This window comes from Xiphophorus maculatus, chromosome 12 (genome assembly GCF_002775205.1).
Source record: "Xiphophorus maculatus strain JP 163 A chromosome 12, X_maculatus-5.0-male, whole genome shotgun sequence".
NCBI lineage: Eukaryota > Metazoa > Chordata > Actinopteri > Cyprinodontiformes > Poeciliidae > Xiphophorus > Xiphophorus maculatus.
This window is the reverse complement of record NC_036454.1, coordinates 3,730,439-3,751,368: the sequence shown is the minus strand read 5'-3', so window position 1 is coordinate 3,751,368 and position 20,930 is coordinate 3,730,439. Positions and strand designations below refer to the sequence as shown.

The window sequence follows — 20,930 nt, the reverse complement described above, 5'->3', positions numbered from 1 at the left end:
AAAGAGCAGAGATTAACTAGAGATTGAGTGGCTAAAGCCTTTTCTCTGCCTACATGACCCAGAATGCCGTGCAGTTCCGGATTTAAGTTCAGTGAAATTATTGAACATTCTTTTCAATAATTTTATATTTACCAATAAAAAATAATAAAATTAAAGTTTGGGGATTCTGAGCTCTGGTCAATGGACCATCATCTCTACAAGTCAGAGATTTAATACCCTTAACTGTTACCCTATAAACGCTAACATGCAAGGCAATGGGTCCATGAGGACAGCAGTCATGACAGTTAAGGGGTTAAAAGTCAAGCAGTAGATATATTATCTGACATTTTTCATGTCGTAAACAGAGTCATAACAGCAAAAGTCAAAGTAAACATCTCACTTTCTCGGGCAGCTGAGACTCCACCTCCTTCTTCAGCCTGCGGAGCAGAAACGGGCGCAGCACCTTATGCAGACGGCGGATGATCAGGATGGTCTCTTCCTCGTTTAGGTCAACCTGAAACAGACGAGAGGCAGAACCTCAGAGACCGGCCTGGCAGCTCCCGGCAGTTATACTTCCTTAATAGAAGAATAATGAGTCTGTAGCCACAGTTTAAATAAAGAAAATTGTGCAAGACATTTTAAAAGGAAAGCTGTTAATTTAAACCCATTTTAAGGTTTTTCTAAGCCGTTAAGAAAACTGCAACAGTTAGAAGAGCAGCAGTTTAACCAGTTACCCTCTCTCCAGTCATGGCGAACGGCGCGTTGAACCACTGCTCAAAGGTGCTGCAGCTTTTAAAGATGGTGGGCAGCAGGAAGTTGAGCAGGGCCCAGAGCTCGGGCAGCTTGTTCTGCAGCGGCGTCCCGGTGAGCAGCAGGCGGCGCGGAGCCACGTAGTGGGTGTTCAGCACCTGGGTCAGCTTACAGTGGTGGTTCTTCATGCGGTGGCCCTCGTCCACGATCATGTACTTCCAGCGGATCTGGGTGGAAGAAAACACCGGCGGTGGAATTAGAACTGCAGCATTGTTAAAAAAACTCCGAAACAGCAGCGGTGAAGCGAACTGAACAGAGGAAATATAAGTACTTTATGGAAAAAAACAAAATTATTCCATGGCATCAAATTTATCCCTGCTATATGTTCTTTGCCTTAACTAATAAAATACCATATTTTCCAGACAATACGCTGAAATTTTTTCATAGTTTTCAGGTTAGAGCTGGACAAAAAATAAACAACAATACATATCACAATAGACATGTGATCCATATCAATAGATAATATATCTGATAGAATATTTAATATTATATAAATAGAATATTCACTTAAATGGGATCCAGAACCACACGGCTTTCTGGGAAATGTAGACAGAAAAAAGACTTTGTCTGCTAAACCTCTCACAGCAAAGTTGGTTGGTAACTTAGTGTTTCAGATATTTAAAATAATAATAATAATCAATATCATCTGATATACATCACCGTCCTGACTCATTTTTTGACTAAAGGGACTTATCGTCTAGAAAATACATTACATGTGATTTCAGTTTAAACAAAGAAAACTTCTTCAACAACATAATCAGGTTTGAGCTACCAACTTTGTATGTGGCTAACTTTTTTCTTCTTAATATGCTGTTTGTTTGTTTTGTCTTTTTTCCCCAACAGAAAATGAACATGGGTGGAAAATAAAGGGAAGACAAAACAAACAGTGGAGATGTTCTCACACACTTCCGTCCATCACATTCTGGTTTCTATAGTGTCCATTTCCACCATCTCCGTTCAAAGGAATCCATTTTCATTCAAGAATGTCAGATTCTCCATTTAATAAATCTCTTCCATTGTTCCTCCTTGGTTGACTCTCTTTTGAGTCAACCAAGCCTTTCTTCACTTATTATCTGTGGCTAAATTAAATTGCTAACAATTAACCATGGAGGCTGAGAAAGAGCCCTGTAGAATCCTCAAGGCTGCTATAATCCCTCTCAAGTTTTTCACCACACTTTTTCCTTCCACTAAACATTTTAGCTAGGATGAAATAATTTTAATACAACCAGTTTCTTTAGTATTGACCTCTTTTTTAACAGAATGTCTGCTGGACAACTGAAGTCAGGATTCTCCTCCATTAACCAATGGAACCATAAAATACTGTTTTTGTATCAAGTTATTTTTACTTTTTTACTTTTTTATGGGGTTTGCATTCGCTGTAAGCAAAAATCATCAGAAATAAATGCTTGAAATTTATACTTTTGGAAGTTAATACATTTGTAGAATATATAATTTTTTTTATAATTTTCCCATCTTTTTTAGATGCACCTTTTTTAAGATGTAAATGTTTTCCACATTTCCATCCATCAAAACCCCTGCTCTCATTCTGAGGGACATCAGAGCTCTGATTGAAGCCAAAAGTTAAATATTGCAAAAAGAGACTGATGCTTTTAAATTTTTTTAATGCTGCAAAGCTCATTATTTCATTCAGGACTTATTTTGCAGCATTTTACAGAAATAAAAATCAAAGAAAAACAACTGAATATGAAAGATTTCTTTTTAAACAGAACCAAAAAGTGTGTTTTTTTGAGACAGAGATGTGGTGAAAGCTTGTAAGTTCAGAGCAGTTTCAGCCAACGGGATGCATCTTTGATCTCTTTTACCTTCGCCAGGATGTGTTTGTCCTTGATGATGTATTCATACGTCGTTATGAGGACGTTAAACTTGCCGCTGCGGAGCTGAGGGACGAGACCCCGACGCAGACCAGGAGTTCCCTTAAATGGAAAAGACAGAAAAAAATAAAGTTAGCAAAACAAAAACAGCTCAGGTGAAATAAAACAATAGATTTGATTTTACCTTGTAAGCAATTTTGACCACAGAAGGAGCCCATTTGTCAAGTTCATAAACCCAGTTGGACAAAGTCCTGAAAAAGAGCAAATGAAATGTGTCAGCTTTAAGTTTCACTACTGGATGGTGTGAACCTGGAGCACTCAGAGCGTCTGTCTTCAAAGGCAGCAGCTTAAATTACTTTAAGAGCCACTTCGAATCCATCATGTGCAAAGATACAGGAAGGAGAGGGGAGAGATACTCGAAGATTACTGCAGAGAGGATCGGCGGTTTTATCAAGGTTCAGAGAAAAGTGTAGGCATCAGACAGAAGAAATCCTCCGAGATGGTCGGAGGATTTCAGCTGACATTAAGACATTTTGAACAAAAGGTTTTATTAAAAAATTAAGCTCTCCCTCCCAGAGGTCACGTTAACAGAATATTTTCCGTATTTGACAGTTTTGGTTTTTTAAAAGACGGAAAAATTTGAAGACCGTCGGTCATTTTGACAGGTTATAATTCACACCCTTGACTGTTGCACATGCGCAGACATTATAGACTGTATGCAAAAAGTTAATCGTAGAGGCATCTAAAATCAATCAATAAAAAAAATCCTTTCTGAAAATCATCTCATAGAATCTGAACTAAATGAGTCTTTCTGACGGGGAGCTGGCAGCATGTTGAAGAGTTATGGACCGGACACTTTGGAGCGTCTGGTTAGGAAGAGCTTTCCAAACCTTTGGTTGAAATGGCGCCTTTAATTCTCCGGTACAGACCAGAGAAAACTAAAGAGAATGCAATGTTGTGTTAATCCATTTATAGTCTAAACAGAGGAGCCGGAAGTTTATCTTGAGAACATAAATGACGGTGCAGAAGCTAATTAGACCCTAATATGCGCAGTGCGCTGCACAACCAATGAGAACGCAGCTCCGCCGCTGTGAAGAATTAAACTTAACTCATCCAGCGGTTTTAACAAATGGAGCTGGAAGACATTAACCTCCCGCGCCCAGAAGGAGATCGGCGCTCAGAAGCGCGGCAGACATAACATCTGTCCGTTTTGGGAAAGCGAAACCACGCAAAAAAATCCTCGTAAAAGCCCAGGCCCGGACTGCACAGGGTAAAAAATAGTTCAATTGATCAGTTTGGATCAGACAGAGCCAACTGATTAAGGAACTAGCGCAGATTTCTCTGCAGATGCGTCCAGGAGGAATTTGTGAGGCTGTGCGTTCAGAGCCCAGCAGGTGAAGTGCTGGTAATTTAAGTGGAGTCGTTTAATTGAATGTATTATACGGTATTGGGGCCACAGTCAGTGGTCTGTGTCACTACGGAGAAAAATGTAGGTGTGTTCATCTGCATTATGTGTGATGGTATCTCTATTCACAGTGAATATTAACTAAACCGCATAAAAATGCGGCTAAATAACCTATTATTATAGTTTGACAGGTAAAAATAGTACATTTAGTACCGATTGTTTTTAATGCTGTTGGTCAGGATGATGGATAACAAAAAAGTCGACCTCTGCTCCCTCCCTCCGCTTGGACTAAAGAGTATAAAAAGGAATCAAAGTTTTCTCTGCTGAAAGCATCACTTCCCCCTTTCCGGTTTAGATTTTTATTTGTATAAAATTGTGAAACAATTATCCACCACTTCACTCCAGTAAAATATTCTGCATTCTGTACTGCTGTGTATTTGCAGTAGCAGCACACTGTGCTAAAGCTGAGGAGTGCTTACGAGAGAGGAACTATGATGAGATAGGGGCCGTTGAGCCTCTTGTGCTCCATCAGGTAGGTGATGAGGGCGATGGTCTGGATGGTCTTCCCCAGGCCCATTTCATCAGCCAGGATGCCGTTCAGGTCGTTGTTGTAGAGGGACACCATCCACTCCAGACCCTGGACCTTAAAAAGATACAAGCAAGAAAATATTTCAGACGCCGACACGCAGAGCTGCAAAGTTTCTGTCGCAGAAAATGACACACTGCAGATGAAACAACATATCAGTTCTGTTTAGTCCTCTGTAATTCAACTCTAGTTTGTTTGACTAGAAAGTCTGGTTCGCTTGTGGAGGTGTGAATGCGTAATAAGAGTGAACTTTTATGGTGACAGTTTGAAGGGAAAATAACAGAATTTAAATAAATTGTCAGTTTTTCTACCACACAAAAAAGATTTTTCTGGTGAGCTCGCTGCATTTGTTTTTCCATCTTGCTGCGTTTCAGAGCTGCAGCAAATAAAGCAGGTGGAAAAATAAAGACAAGCTACAAAATAACAATGAACAAAAGACAGGATGATGAAGCGGAACAAAAAGGAGGCCAGCGGCTGCAGAGAAAAGGTCCAATTATAAACCTCGTGTCTCTGATCAGTGCGTCCGTCAGCGATGTCTCCAGAAACAGAAAGCAGCTCTTATATTAACACAAATGAACAATAGAAATATTACTGCTTCTATAAATTCCCCAGGTTTGTTATGCAGATCGATGCTAGAAGTGGAAACAAGTGATCCAATTATTGGAGAATCCCTAAGGAGCAGCAGCACAGCTCAAATAAAACCAGCCAAACAGTAAATTAGGGGGATGTGCAGAGAGACAACTGGATGCTGAAGGAAAAATAATGTGAGCCGCTCCCAATTTAGTCGTTCGTCCTCCATCTCAGCAATCTGCGGCACAGTGAAACCTCGATCACAGCAGATCTGCTTGGTCACACCTGACTGCCTCCAACAGGTAAAAACTCATTTACAGACACGCAGACAAGATGGGCATCGGCTTAAACGGCTCCAGAAGGATCCAGGTGCCTGACTGAACTGCACTACATTATGCTAATGGATGCAAACAACGACAAACCTAGGCTACAGTCAGCTAGCTTTGCATAATTTATATGTTAATTAAGAATATGAGGATTATTAAGATGGAATTATTCCTAAACAAATGATCTGGCTGCTGCTTAACTTCTATTAAAAGTACAAATCTCCAGCAGATTACTTCCTTTGTGTTCCTGTTAAGAGCTGCACTGAGCAGCATTTTGCTGAACAACACAGATTTCCAGGTGTTGTTTGAGCTCTTAAAATCTTTATTTTAATTTCTACAGACTATAACACAGAAAAGCTCATTAGCAAGAAAACACATGAACCGTAAAAGACAGAAATGTGCTGCAGGTTCGTACCTCTGACTCAGACATAGAATGAGAAGATAATGCGACGATAAGCATTAAAACTTCACCTAACTTTTATTTTTAAGTTAAAAACTGAATCTAAGATGGAGAAGAAAAACTAGATCATATTTTGAAAGTATCTGCCCTGCTTATCTCTGGTCATCTCATCAAGATTCAACAAAAAGATTCGGGCATCACAAAGTACTATAGCCAGGGCTTTAATACGTTAATTTTGATTAATTAATTACATAAACTGTAATAATATACAATAAATCATTTCATTTTTATTTTCAGGACAGAACCTTGTGAATAAAGAGTTTCTGGTACACCCATAAATTTGACGCACAACCTGCATCAGCTAACATCAGTGATGGACGATAAAGCTGCTTCTCTCGGCCCATAAGGGGTTAATTAATATGTGGGGACTGAATTGTGTTTGCAGCAGTGCGAAAAGCGCCAGAGGGCAGAGAGGAAGTGTTATTATCTGATAGTATCTGTTCTCCCAATAAAAGGCTAATAGTGTCTGCAGGTATTGACTTTGGATTGTCAGTTTAGTTTGAATCCTCACCGTCAATTTTCATCTAATGGACATTTGCACCCTAAATGCTTGGATATTAAAGTTAACTATTAAAGAAACTATGCAGCTCAGATTTCTGTTAAGATCATGATGTTTCCCTATTTTCCTTCAGTTTGTTCAGGGAGTGAAAAAAATCAACATTAAATAAATCATTTCTAAACGCAGTCATTTTTGGGGGAATTTGAGGTATTGGTTGGGAAATCCGCAACTTTTAACTTTTGTAGTCCAGAGCTGAAAAACTACAACCTGTTGGTTATAAAAGTTGTTTTTGTTTTCAGTATAAAATCTCTATTTGACCAAATGGCTGAAATTAAACTAAAAGCAGATGCTCTAACATAAACGCATGCTGCACTGTGTGCGTTGAAGGAATTTTAAATTACAGCCAGCTCTTTCACTCATGGAAACAAGACAATTATTTGTTAACTCCAATAGGCTTTTAAAATCCATCTTAATGAGCAGAAAATGACTGCTCCATTACTGTCACCAGTGTGTGTTTTCTGTTAAACTGTCTTTTTGACTGATTAGAGCCAGGAAAACGTACGACTCCGTAAAAAGACCTCAAACTGCGTTTCTACGCCGGCGTAGCGTCTTAACAAAAAAATATGCAACACTGAACAGTCGATAAGAGGAAAAATGACTGCAGATGAAGTTGAAAGGAGTCTGAAGAGAAAAGTAATTTTAAAACCAAAATTAAAACTTCAGCTACCAGATTAGGTTGAGGTACAAATATGTTTTGTTTTAATAGAAATCTAGAAATATCTATTCATATTTTTTAACCAAAAAGAGAATAAAACAGCATAACCTTGGGGGGATTTTAAAATTGAAGACAAATTATTTTAGATTTGTTTTCAGATTTGATGTCTCAGCTGTCTGCTGCTCTTTATGACTCCTGTTCTCCTCTGAGGCCTTCGCAGAACAGGAGGCCGAGTTCCAATTCGCACCAAACCTCCATTTAGAAAGTTTCATTTATAAAAAGGGAATATTTCCTTCATCTTTCCTCTTAGCCACTGCTTTGTGTTGTTCTGCGACACAAAAAAACCCGACAAGCCTCTTTGAGGTTTGAGTTTCTGAGAAAACATGAAAAAGCTCAAGAGGAATCAAAACTCGAGCAAAAAAGCGAACGAATTCAGTTGAGCCTAGTAAATGGTTTATTTAATTTACACACGGACTTGAAAAAATTCTAGATCGGTAACAATGCGCCCAATCCATGAGTGCAGATCTGTTCAGTCTAATTCTACGCTTGTGCCCTGAGTGACGTCATGCTTTATTATTTGTTTTAGATTTCATTTAGAATTCCTAATTCCACTTTCTGAACCATCTGAAAGGTTTGTTGGTGTTTTTTTTACTGGTATTTAAGTGTTTAAATGAGCTGTACTGCAGCAGAGTTACCAAATCAATTTGTAATTTAGTACATTTATGTCTTCAGAAACATTTTAAGCCAGTTCAGATGTTTCAATTAATCAAGTTTATTTGTGCAGCACAGCGGTTCAAGGCGCTTTTCATAAAAACTCAAAATTACAAAGTCAGCATTACATTTTGCCTTCACCAGAATCATACACATCAAATGTTTTCAATGTTTAATTTAATACGGTTCAAAAGCTCTAAACTCTAAGCAGGCGGGTTTTTAGTCTGGATTTAAAGGAACGCAGTGTTTCGGCTGTTTAGCAGTTTTCTGGAAGTTTATTGCAGATTTGTGGTGAATAGAAACCCAGTAAATCTCAGATATTGGCCTTGGAAGTGAAAAAAGTGGATTGGTTCGCAGCATTTCAAACGTAGGAGGCGGTTTGATGCGAGCGTGTTTACCTGGTACTGTTTGAGCATGCCGTTGATCAGCAGAGACGACTGCTTCTCTACCCTCTCGATGACGGCGTGCGCCACACCGTAGTACGACTGGGAGCTGGTCTGCCCAGTGGGGACGCTGTACTCATCATCCACGTCTTGTTTGGCCGACCTGAACGTGTGCAGAGGAAGAGAACAGCTGAAGTGCTTTTGCTCCCGTCTGACACTGCTTTAACTTCATTATGCCTGCGCTGGACTCGTGTTTTCTCAGAGCTAAAATGTAATATGTGTGACAATGAAAAACAAATGAAGTACTCGATGATGTTCTTGGTGTCGTTCTCAGCCACTTTGTCTCCGTTGGGATCAACTTTCTTCTTCTCCTCCGTTTCCGCCTTGCCCATTTCCTCTTCATCCTGATAAGGGCAAATTGAAAGCAGATCATTAAAAAAAGAGTCCAAACATATCAAAGGCTAAGAATTAAAACTGAGGACATAAAGCTTGCAGCTGCCGCCCCCTGCTGGAGCAACCGGTTCACATACAAACAGCAGGCAGCTGATTCCAAGCAGGGCAGAACTGAGGATGGAACATGATTCTGATGATTCCACTGACCTCTTCCTCGAACTCTGAGCCGCTTTCCTCGCTGTCTGAACGGGGAGCGACTTCATACCTGGTCAGAACAAAAACAGACACAGGAAGTTTCCACCATCAGGGAAGATTTCAGTAAACAGGCAGAAACAGAAACATCTGGAGGAACGGCTGCAAACGAGGAACCGTTTGGTTTATTTCATTTAAAACCAGAACAATCTGCATCGAGGTCAGAGTAATAGGCTGAGAGTAGGATAGACCATCAGCTTCCTACAAACATACTTTTTTAATGTTTCCAGTAGATTTTATGCCAATTATTCTACAGAAAATCGGAGATAAGATCGGTTTCATATTGACGTATCAGCCAAAATGAAAGTAATCAAGAGGTGATTCATTGGTGCACCCCTAATAAAAACACAAGTAAATAAAAAGCAGATTTAAAATGTATTTTTTGGACTGGCTTTTAACGTCGACCAATTTTAAATCAAAAGAAAGAGAAATCTAAATCCTGGAGGCCACTGAACAGAACACTCTGTCTCCTCGTTTCTTCACTTTAGCATGGGGAGCCATCAGCAGAACATCAGGGATCTGCCGGTACATCTGGCTGCAGAACCGTTCTGATACCGCCTGTGTCTGTCCATGAACAGCTCTCCAAGTCAATTACAGACTCTTTAACTAACCAGAAGCCCAGCAGCAGTAATTTGGTTACTTTGAAACTGCTTTCAGCAGGTTTTGATAAGACTTGTGCATAATTCATTGTGATAAACAGTAATCCCGTCCTGGTTTGCTATTCCCATTTATTTCCACATAAATCTGCCTGTTAATGTGCTCAGAGCAGATAAAGGTTTCTGCAGCTGATACCGGTTCAGCGTAACAGTACGGCTTCTCACCCAGGGTTCATCTCCAGCCAAGCCTCCAGCTGGCTGGACTTGGGGGCATCGGTCCCCTGCAGAACCTTCCCGGTCTCGGTCTGGATCACTTTGACTGGCAGCTCGCTCATCTGGCTGCTCTCATCCATGGGCTGCAACACAACGAGACGCTTTGAGCTTTTAGCAGAACAAGCAAACAAACGCTACGCAGTTTCACAAAAACTGACAGGTTTTTGTTTCTAAAGACGCATATGATAAAAAGGCAAACAGATTAAGACCAAGCAATTAATCTGTACTGTTGCATCTGTACTTGGAGTTGGATGAAAGTCTCTTAATCCAATCAATGCAATTTTTCTGAGTTTGTTTTGGTCTCAGCTCTAAACTCATTACTCACCTGGTGAGTTTAATTTCACAACTAAACTGGACTTGTTTAGCTAAATTGTACATTTAATTTAGGTTCACAACTAAACTCACCAGGTTCACTCATATTGAAAAAACTAAAGAACCTTTTAAAGTTTTATTACTGATGAGAGGAAAATAAAGAGTCAACAGTCACTAAAACGTTTTTCTCTGCTCTGAAGTGCAGAGCAGAGACGCATATTCCCTTCTAGAGAAGAAGTACATGAACAACATTTCAGAAAAAAGACAACTTTAATCCCGATAATAAAAGGTGGAAAAACACCAACATTCAAATACAGTGACTAACCTCGCCATCCGGTCCAATGGCGCTGGTACCTTCACCGTCTCCTTCCACCTTCTGGAAATGAAAAAGAAAAACTGCTATGTAAATGATCTTCACCCACTTCAAAATTAGAGCATGAATGCTTAGCTGCTTGAAGAAGTTTTAACAGTTGATAGAAAAAACTTCAACATAGATGTCAAACTAACTTCATAAACCAAAAACAAAAAATTGCGCTTTCAAATTTATCCAGAATACATTTAGGGGAAGCTAACTGTGCTAAATATTTTAAAAGTTAGCAAAAAGTGCTAACTGATAAAGGAGCTCTGCTGTTAGTGGAAGTGTGACCACCACTGCTCAAAACAAACAAGATTAATGATACACGTTTAATGTATGTTTTACATAGACAACATTACGATTAAGACAAACAAATTAATCAAGAATAAATAGTTTTGGTGCCTTTTGCTGCATGTTTCCACCTTCTTCTTTCTTTGCCCATTTCCTGTCTGCAAATACAGGCTAATAGTGTTTCAGAAATATTATAGAAATATTTTCTAAAAAAAGAATATATATTTTTGGTTTTGGAATTGAGCGCTTTTATCAGGAGAAAAGAACAAACCTAAAACTTCTTCCCACCTTCTTTTTCGTCTTCCTTCTCTTCTTCTCCTTGGCAGCCTGAGCGGCTTTGTGTTCGTACACCAGAGTCGTGAGGTTGGCCACGTATTCATCCGTCTGCTGCAGCAGGTAGGCCAGACGCTTGTCCTTCTTCTGGTCAATGAGTTTTCGATAGCCTTCCTCATCCTCTTCCTGGAAAGACGGTGACAGGAGGGTAATTAGTTCACCTTCAGACTCCTACTGCCGCCATCTCAAAAGGTAGCAAATTCAAAACGGATATAATTTCCTCATCTCTGACTGCAAACATGTAGAACTATTAAAACAACACCTAGGAGACAAATCCTAAACCTTGTCAATGGATTCAATTTTATGGCTGTTCTAAACCCTTTTATTACTAATGGTAATTTCACCCTTTTGTAGTAACAAATAAATAATTCAGCTCCTTTTTTTTAAAGAAACCATTTCATTGCTTAAAATACAAAAAACATGCTCAGTGAGAAATAAAACATTTAACATTAAATTTTAAAAGTTAAAAAGCAAGACTAAAATGAGGCACTGCCTTTCATACAACTCTTTTTATCTACTAAAAATATAGTTTTTTTAGATAATCTGTTCTTTTTTTTTTTTTTTTTTTTTTTTACACATTATTACTCTTCTTGCCCACCAAGCAACAAAATGGAGCTAGAAGATATTAAGCAAAAGCTAAATTATATTCCAAAGCCTAGAGAGAGCAAAGTCAGGTTTGGAAGTAATTTTAAGTGATAAAAGTTTAAAATAATATTTTCCAGAGTGAGCGCTCTCTTTTCGGCGGTGCGTCTTCCTCCATAGCTGCTAACAGCACTTAGCATTTGTCAGCAGCTCACTGGTGGAAGTCAGAGTGTTGTGCAACAGAAATAATGGTCCGGCTGAAACACAGCGCACTGAATAGCAAGACATAATTTAACGAAACCTTGAGGCAAATAATTTGCTTTTGTCCTTTTGTGGCTGATGTAGCCACAGACTTACCAGCAGCTTCTTCATCCTCTCCTTCTCCAGCCGCTCCGTCTCCTTTTTCTGCTCCCGCTCGGTGTTTGTGTGCCAGTTGGCGACGGCTCGGGTGAGTTTCTGGATTTTCCCGGACACCGAGCGATGGTATTCCTTAAAGTCCTTGGCATGTTGGAGAATACTGTTGAGATATTCCTGCAAACCAGGCAACAATGTTTTAGGTTTAAAAATCTTCAGGATTTTTATCGTTTTACACCAAAAGCTACACATTGACCCCCGCTCAGAGGGCTCACCTGATGTTTCTGTCGGCGCTTCTTCTCCTGCTCCAGCTTCTGCTGCTTCTCCAGTTTCTCCGTCATGCGCGCCTCCCTGAGCGTCTGCCGCTTGCTGCGTCTGTACGCCTTCGAGTTGAGGGCCGTCTCCAGGGTCGTGTCGCGCCTCATACACGCCACCACATCCTGCCTCAGCTGGACGTTGCGTCCGATTACATAAGAAAAAAAAACGTTTCCATCAATGCTTTTTTTATGCACATTATTAAGCATCACATTCAAAAGGGCTTGAAATTTGAAATAAGTGATTTCACTTTGCTAAATTTTGAGGCTCTGAGTTCTTAGTAAGTTCTGACGTAGCGAACGTTTCCATCCACTGGTGGGTCTGTGCCTTACCAGAAGCAGAAAACTGAAAAAAGCTTAAAGTCCAAACGTCCATCATGGAGGGGAGGACTCTTCATTTTTCTGAGATTTGTGGTTTATGCTAGTTAGCAACCTGTACTTCCTGTTTATTACAGGCATGTGTAATAATGCTGAGCATGCTAAAGGTTGTGCTAACATTTAACAACCACTCATCATTTAAAATTGTTATAATACTAACCACATTTCTATGAATGTTTGAGCTTTGCATAGCCTAAATAATGGAAACATGCCTAATGGTCATTTTCTTGTCTCTCTTTATTACGACATTTGAAAAGTTTGCTCAAAATTTGTATGACAATTGAATGAAAACATAGCTATAGCATAAAATTAAGTTTTTTATCAGTAAAAAAAAATTATGAAAAGAAGTATTTCATAGTGAAGAAAGTTACAAAAAATATAGAAAAAATTGTTTTGCTATGTTTTCTGCCATCTGTCAAATAGAAATAATTTTGGAAATTCCAACTAACCAACAATGGAGAAGCTTAGTCTGATTTAACTTCAGACTGAGAAAAAAATTTACTTTTTATTCAGTGAAAGTGAAGATCTGGTTTCAACAGTACGCGCACGAGTCACTTAATATCTTCTTCTTTTGGAGAAGAGCCACAAAATGACATGACTTTACGTTTTTTCAATCGCTAGTTTACATGACAAGAAGAAAAAGTGTGACAACAGAGGAGATGTTTAAGTAAAGTGGGGAAACGGTTGCACTCATGGCTGAAGAATCTTCATGCTAGAGATAGCACTGTAGCAAATGTTTTTCTGTTTCATTTTATGTCCTGGTTTGCAGTAAAAACTGTTACAAAAAACTTGCCTGTAAGAGAAATGTGTCATTTTTGAATGAAAAAATTGTTGGATAGAGCCAGAAAGAAAGAAAACAAGTAGTCTTTAGAGGCAGTCCTGAAGAAAATCTGATTAATTTTCTTGCAAAAGTTGCTGTTAATTATTTTTGTTGTTTCCAGAAAACCAAGACTTGTTGGATTACAGTTCCTATTCTGAACTGGAGGCCAAAACCGTTTCATTTAGGTTCAGCTCTCCTACCTGCCGCTGGAAGTTGAGCAGCCGCAGCGCCTTGAGCTCCACCGTCGCTTTAGTTCGGAGGTCTGGAGGCAAAGAGCCAGGCAGACTCTCCAGTTCCTGGATCCGATGAGCGATCCGGGCCTGCAGTCTAACAGAGACCATCACGCCGTTAAAAGCCACAGAATACATGTTAATAGGTTTTAGAAAACAGAAATCACTAGGAATTATTGCAAGAAACACATTTTCAATTTACGATTATTGCATTCGCTGTCCAATGATAAGAAGGAACAACGGCAGAATGGAGACATTAATCACAGACTGTTAGGGAGTAACCAAAACTAAAGAGAATTTAAAAAACTAAATTCAGTCTGCAGTCGACAAAAACTGCAACAACTCCAACTTATGTACCATCGTCACAAACTGACCTGCAACCAGGTAGCTGTAGGCCAATGTTACAGATTAGTTCAAATCCTAATCTGTTGACCTTTAGATGCCAAAATTAGATTAATTTGTCCCATGTTCATTAAATTCATCATAAATGAATAGCAAATGAACTAAATTTGTAAGGAATTTATCCAAATTTACAGGGCCTCCACCAGATACTCCACTTTCTATCAGATTGAAGGGAACACAGTTTGGTAGATTTTTTTGTGATTTATTTTCAATAATTTCAGTTCAAGCTCCAGAGAATTTCATTGCTCTGATAAACAGCTACATCTCATAGAAATGCACTTTAATATGTTTTAATGAATTTTAATGCATTTTCTTGCTGCTCATTCTCTGAGTTTAAAACCAACAGTGTGGAAAGGCAGAAGCCTTGTTCCAGATTTCTATCTTCATTTTCAGTTTTCACATTTTAGACTACAAAAACAAACCTTGATACTTCATATTTTTGTTTCCAAGAAAAGTAAGAAAGTGAACCTCTGGTCCAAACTCTACCTGAACTCTCTCTCCTGCAGGATTCCCACCGGGTCCAACCCCTGGGGCTTCTGGACCGGTGTGATCCGGTTCTGTTTCTGCTGCATTTGGAGCATGGGGGACACCTGCTGCCCTGGAGGGTGAACGGCCCCTGAGCTCCCCGGGACGGGGCCCGGGGCCCCTACAGGCGCCTGGGGGGGAGCGGGAGACGGGCGTCCACTGGGGACCGGGGTGAGGTGCTTCTGTGCTTGATTGTCACTAGCTTGACCTGGAAAAATAAAATAAGACTTTTAATGATCTTACCATTCGGTAATCTTTAGTGTGTACATGAAGGAGCTTTTCTGTTTCATATTATACCGAGATGACAAAGTGACAGCTATAACAAATATTTGAAAAACATGTTGCTTATAAAAGTTACAAGCTGCTGAGGCCGGAACAGAAACTGGCACACGAGTCGGTTTCTGTTCCAGCCTGAGGACTCACCGTCAGTCCAAGGCTTGGGTCCGGTGCTTTGATTGTGTCCTTGCAGTGCTGGTGTTGGGCAGGGGCTTGATTGGGGGCCGCTCATGGGAGCCATCGACATACCTTTCAGACATAACCAGTTAGATCCAACATACAACTGTGCAAGTTTTCTGAAAATGTCAAGGTGGGCTGAAGAAAACGGCAACATCCAGGAGATGCTTTCTGACTTTTAAAAGAAATGCTGGAGATGTAAAAATACCCCAAAAGCTATCAGTTGTAGCCATATGTGTAAATACTTACTTTATTTTTTTATTATTGCATTTATTTGTGTCATTTATAAAGTGGGAAACAGATAAAAGAGCTGCATTATAAGAAAAATCAATTATTGTTGAAATTAAATCATGTTTTTATAACTTCAGGTAATAAAAAGGTCTGTACCTGTTGCAATAACTCAACTAATCTCGTGATAAATTAAAACAACTCAATAATTTCTATTTGCATGATTTATTGTTTCTCTCTTTCTACCAAAAATTGGCTGATAAAAGTTTTCAGTTTGGTGTTTTAGTTTCAACTAAGAGACTTCATAATTCATTTAATTTGTTGTTTCTGTTGTTTTTGTTTATTTCTGCATAAATAAAATAAAATAAAAAACAGTTTGTATTTGCAGTGCTAAATATTGCAAAAGCTTTTTGCAAAGTAACAAGTAAAAATACATTCAAGACCTGCAGAACAGCAAAAAACACTGAGTCACCGGCCCACCAGGTCATGTCTGCATGTTTGAAGTTTAACGACAGTTACTCCACTGTTGCCAACTCAGCAACTTTCTTGTTAGACTTTGCAACTTTTCAGACGAAAAAATGGTATCAGCCAAAATCAGAATCAGCAGATTAGGTTTGGTAATCGGTGATGGGCCACAAAACTGAAATCGGTGCATCGCTACACTTAAAATGTAATGTTTACTGGTTGACTTTGTATTTTTGTGTTTTTATGATGGAAAGGAATTTGAACTGCCTTGTTGATGAAATGTGCTACAAATAATCATGATTGATTGATTGATTGAAAAAGGGAAACTCGTCATTATATCCGTTTGGTTGCTCTTCCTACCTGAAGGCCTGTATGGGCTAGCACCAGATGCTTGCTGCTGCTGCTGTTGCTGCTGCTGCTGTGGCTGCTGCTGCTGTGGTTGTTGTGGCTGCTGCTGCGGCGGCAGCGCTGCCTGCGGCTGCTGCTGTTGCATCGTGGGTAGGCTCCTTTTGCCCTGAACAGCCAGCTGGAGGTTCTCGGGCAGTGGCTGCCCGCGGGCCAGGATCTTATAGGCCAGGATCTGCGCCCTGAGCTGCTGCAGCTGGATGGGGCTGAAGGAGGAGGGGCCGCGCCCCGGCTGGCCCATCCCTGACATGCTGGCCATGCCTCCCTGAGGGTCCATGGACATCATGGGGCTGGGCTGGGCTGGAGGCATGTGGGGCGGGGTCGGCCCTCCTCCACCTCCGGACATGGGGCTGGAGGCATGCTCATGGATTCCCAGTGGGGATGGATGAGGAGACATGTATCCTAACCCCACAAAAAGTTTCATGTTTCAGCAAATTCACAATCAGTATGAAATTTGTATTTTACTTCTTTTTTGTGTGACAGATCAACAGAGATTTGCAAGATGTTCAAATATTTTGTTAGATATATAAAAGTATTATTTATTTCTGTTCACTGCAAAAACACAAAATCTTACCAAGTATTTTTGTCCAATTTCTAGTAAAAATATCTCATTACACTTAGAATAAGACAAAACTAACTTACTACTAACTTTTCAGGAAGAAACAGAAGCTTGTTTTAAGTCACTAATTTCACAGTATTCATTTTAAAAAGTCCTAGTTCCAATGTCAGATTATTTCACTATTAACATGACCACTAGTAAAAGATGATACACACAAATGCTAGCCGCTCTTTTAAAAGCATTTATCATGTAGCTTCCATTAACATACAACTCCTGTTGGTTTCTCCCATAAAACACCATTAAAATACATTGCAGACTCTGGTTGTTTTATTTCAAGAGGTGTAAAGACTTATATTTATTTTTTAATAATAATAATAATCTTTGCTTTCTCAGTTTTGGGATATTAGTTGTTATTTCTTCTAGATAATTAACAGATTTTATCACTGATAATTGGATGATGGCGTCAAAAAGAAAGCTCAACTTTGAATATTTATTTGAATTTTACACCCTGAGTTTCACCTTGGCTGTGCTGGTCCATTGGGCTCTGAGGAGGCCCCATGCCGCTGTGCAGGGATCGCATGCCGACACCTTTCATGTGACCGAAATGCATCGCCTCGGCCATCGTCTTATCATTCATGGCCGCCTCCATGGGCTGAAACAAGACAGAGAAACAGGAGACTTGGTCATGCTGCTGTTCCTGTTTCAAAACGCTGGTCAGCTGGATAAATCTGACTCTTAGTAAATGTATTAACAAGATTTTTATAGCTTTTGTTTTATCTTTTTTGATTGGTGTTGATTTTTTTTTTTTTTTTTTACAATTAATCTCTGTGCTTTTGCAGCTTGTAGGTCTTTTGCTCGTACTTTTTTATTGCTTTTAACATTTATTATGATTTGTAACCAAAGCAGCAAAGTATTACTTTTACTACCTTCAGCAGCTAATTAGTTTCTCAAAGGTTCACATAATATCTGAACTGCAGTGCCAAATCCCACAGGAGTTTAAAAGGAGGCTTCATGAATGCAGAGCAGAGAGAGAGAAGCAGAAACTGTCTTCAGTCAGAAGCATTTCCAGATTTGTTGCAAGACTGACTGCTACCGGAGAACCTTCCTGCCTACAGCATCACCATCTACAACGACTCTTTTAAAGATACTTGGCTGTTATGAATTACAACATTTGACTTTGCCTTGGGATAAATAAAGTATTTTTGTGAGGACAATCACTTGATAAAAATCTAATTTAGCAGAAAATTTTACTTTATTCCACTTAGAAAAAAATAAATTGCATCCAGATGGCTTGAATTTGCTTCAGATGTTTTGTTAGTGCAACAACACAGAACTTTTAAACTCTCTGTGAGGCAGTGGAAGTGACAGCCAACCTTATGCATAGGATACATGCTGTCCTGAGAGTAATCGCTTTGTCCCTGGGCCTGCATGCCGTGCGGTGCGTTGGGTGTCCCTGGTCCAGGACTGGGGCCCATCATGCTGTGAACAGAACCTGGTGAGGGGTCGGGTCCGGGGCTGGGGCCCAAGATGGGCCCCGGGGACAGGCCTGCCCCTGGTGACGGGCCAGGATGGGACATGCCACCTGACGTGTCTGACGGCGTGGACATCTACTGGACTGAGAGGACACCAGTCAGCTGAGGGGGAATAAACAACAAGTATTGGATTTTAAATCAGGTAAACAACAAACGGAAACAAAAAGAGGAAAACATTTTACATGTACTATTTAATTTTTGTCAACCAGATAACAATAAAACAACAATAAAATCATAAAATTTAACTTAATTCCAATTTAACTTCATTCCAACCCTGTTTTCAATCAAATCAGAAAACACTTTAAAAACATCTTTTTAGATATTCAAATTTCAAATATTGTGATAGAACTGGGAAATAGTCTTCTAATAGAGGTATTACTAAGCTTCCAAATACTTTAAAATAGTTTGAAAATCACCGTCCATAGTGGACAACAACAACATTACTGATGTTCTTAGAAGTGCAAAAAATTATTTTTATTTTATTTGTATTTTTTTGTTTGCCTCTTTTAAGACTTTAAAGATTGACCATATAATGTCTTCCAATTACACAAAATTAACTGGTGATATTTTCAAATTTCCTGTCAACTGTAAACACCTTTTAACTCAAAAACATGGTGGGCAGTCGTTTTCACCAGACTGTGTACATTTTCTGGGGGGAACAATAAACCTGACAAAACTCTGGCTATTGTGACAACAGATGATCAGCAATTCAAGTTATTTGATCATAGGAACCTGACTGCTCTAATTTCTCCTTCTAAAATTCTGTGAAAGCAGAAAAGGTTTTCATTTTGACTTTATTTGTGTTCAGTTATAACAAATCATAATGTGGAGCCAGTTATGTGTTTTTGTGTAGCTGAAATGAAAGGAATTTGATATTTTTAGTGTTTTTGTTTTGCTTTGTTTTTTTTTTGTGGGAGCACAGAACAAAATAACGAAACAAAAATTACAACAGCAAAAATAATTTAAAAAACACGGCACTTCAGACCTGCAAATTGCAGATCCCAGATATAGCTGATGAAAACTGTCATCCTATTTCAGTACAGCTAGAACTGAAAGTACAACACCTTAATCTGTGATTCATGGTTAAACTAAAACTGTGAAGGTGGAACATTTAATTTGATCCAAGAGAATTATTAGTCATAACAAATTTAGTCTCATCTTTTCAGTACAGTTCTATGGGGCATTGGCCCCTTTTCGCCCCGTCTAGAACCACCCATGCTATAAAGCTACCAAGAAAAATTCAATGTGGGAAACATTTAATTAAAAGCCGATATGAACTCAGGTGTAATGTTTATTGTTGTCTTTTTCTGATAAAAAGTTATTGTTTTAAATATGCTGTCAATACTGAAAACAAATATTTCGGTACGGTGTAAAAATGACATCCTCAGTGAAGGGAGATCATCCAGATTAACAGCAGCAACATACATAACAGACGCTTAGTTCAGTGTTTAAACACTGACATGCAAACTGCCGCTGATAAACCACTGTGTTTAAATACCAAAATATAAAGGTTAGAATTAAACAAACAACGGATTCTCTGAGACATTCCTGTACAATTACATGACCGTTAGCTGGTGAACTATCACCATGAAGAAGAAGCGACTCTGATTGGATCATCATGGCTTCCCTAAAAAACTGGTGGCCATCGTGTGCAGACAAAAATCAAACTTAAGAGGAAAGTCGGGCCTTTGTCAGCGTCATGCCAGCACCTTTAGAGACTTAATGCAAGTTAAATGCGACGCTCAGAAAGACGGAGCCTCGCAGAGCAAATAATTGAGCCGATTTCAAAGGTGTTTGTTTGGCTCGAGCGAGAACTTAGCTAACAGCTAGCTAGCTTAGCATGCTAGCTGTCGTTTCGGACTGCTACCCTGTGATGTGTTCCGTGTCACAAAGTTTGGACAGTTGAACACCGCGCAGTTATTAGGAAAGCGTAAAGATTAGGAAAAAAGAGCGACGTGAATTATTTTACCTTTCAGTTGTTGTGAAACCGCACGCCGTTAGAAGGGATTACTGTAACGTTTCTTCAGAAATATGACGGGTGTCTAGAAGTTCACTCCCCCCTCGGTGTTGTTTTGCTGTCATATTCAGTTTGCTTTCGTCTCGCCTCGCCGACATTGATTTGTCAATGTCACCGGAAGTTCCGCCTCCAGAGACTGATGATTGGATGAATATCGGTCAGTCTTTTTTTGTTTATACGGGGCGTGTGCCTAATCTATCGCCACTTATTATCGGGAGTTAGGGGTCTTTTCTGAGATCTGGATCTACTTTTTCCGTTTACACTCGTTTTGCTCTCAGAAAGGTACTAAGATTTTTTTTCAGTATTTATATTCAACACGTGAAACTCTTATGCAGACTCATTACACAATAACTATGTATTGTGTATTCAAGTTCTTCTGTTGTCTTTCACATCCTTTATGTGAGCGGTGGTATAAACCCTGCACATCATAGGGCAATTCAAATGTTTATTTTATTGCTAGTTTTGATAATTAGCTGTATTTATTAAAGTAAGAAATAATCCAAAATTGACCCAACTAAAGTTTCATTGATTGATGAGAATTATGCTAAGGCCCTTTCAATCTCGTACAAAACTACTGACTACAGT

The 20,930-nt window shown here is 39.3% G+C and overlaps 1 protein-coding gene across 1 annotated transcript in view; it reads right to left on the bottom strand.

Annotated features, from left to right (window-relative positions):
* The window catches only part of LOC102218640 (probable global transcription activator SNF2L2), a 40,588-nt gene extending 20,169 nt beyond the window's left edge, over positions 1-20,419 (bottom strand). The window contains exons 1-20 of the mRNA XM_023343566.1: positions 20,298-20,419; positions 18,170-18,430; positions 17,316-17,448; positions 16,193-16,639; positions 15,110-15,211; positions 14,648-14,894; positions 13,730-13,856; positions 12,293-12,466; positions 12,021-12,194; positions 11,037-11,207; positions 10,428-10,478; positions 9,743-9,873; positions 8,877-8,934; positions 8,583-8,680; positions 8,292-8,439; positions 4,506-4,669; positions 2,806-2,872; positions 2,613-2,723; positions 714-956; positions 380-493 (exon numbers count right to left, since the gene is read on the bottom strand). Of these exons, the coding sequence (XP_023199334.1) occupies positions 380-493; positions 714-956; positions 2,613-2,723; positions 2,806-2,872; positions 4,506-4,669; positions 8,292-8,439; positions 8,583-8,680; positions 8,877-8,934; positions 9,743-9,873; positions 10,428-10,478; positions 11,037-11,207; positions 12,021-12,194; positions 12,293-12,466; positions 13,730-13,856; positions 14,648-14,894; positions 15,110-15,211; positions 16,193-16,639; positions 17,316-17,448; positions 18,170-18,403 (2,994 nt within the window). The 5' untranslated portion in view covers positions 18,404-18,430; positions 20,298-20,419. The remainder of the gene's footprint in view (positions 1-379; positions 494-713; positions 957-2,612; positions 2,724-2,805; positions 2,873-4,505; positions 4,670-8,291; positions 8,440-8,582; positions 8,681-8,876; positions 8,935-9,742; positions 9,874-10,427; positions 10,479-11,036; positions 11,208-12,020; positions 12,195-12,292; positions 12,467-13,729; positions 13,857-14,647; positions 14,895-15,109; positions 15,212-16,192; positions 16,640-17,315; positions 17,449-18,169; positions 18,431-20,297) is intronic.
* Between the last annotated feature and the right edge of the window lie 511 nt (positions 20,420-20,930).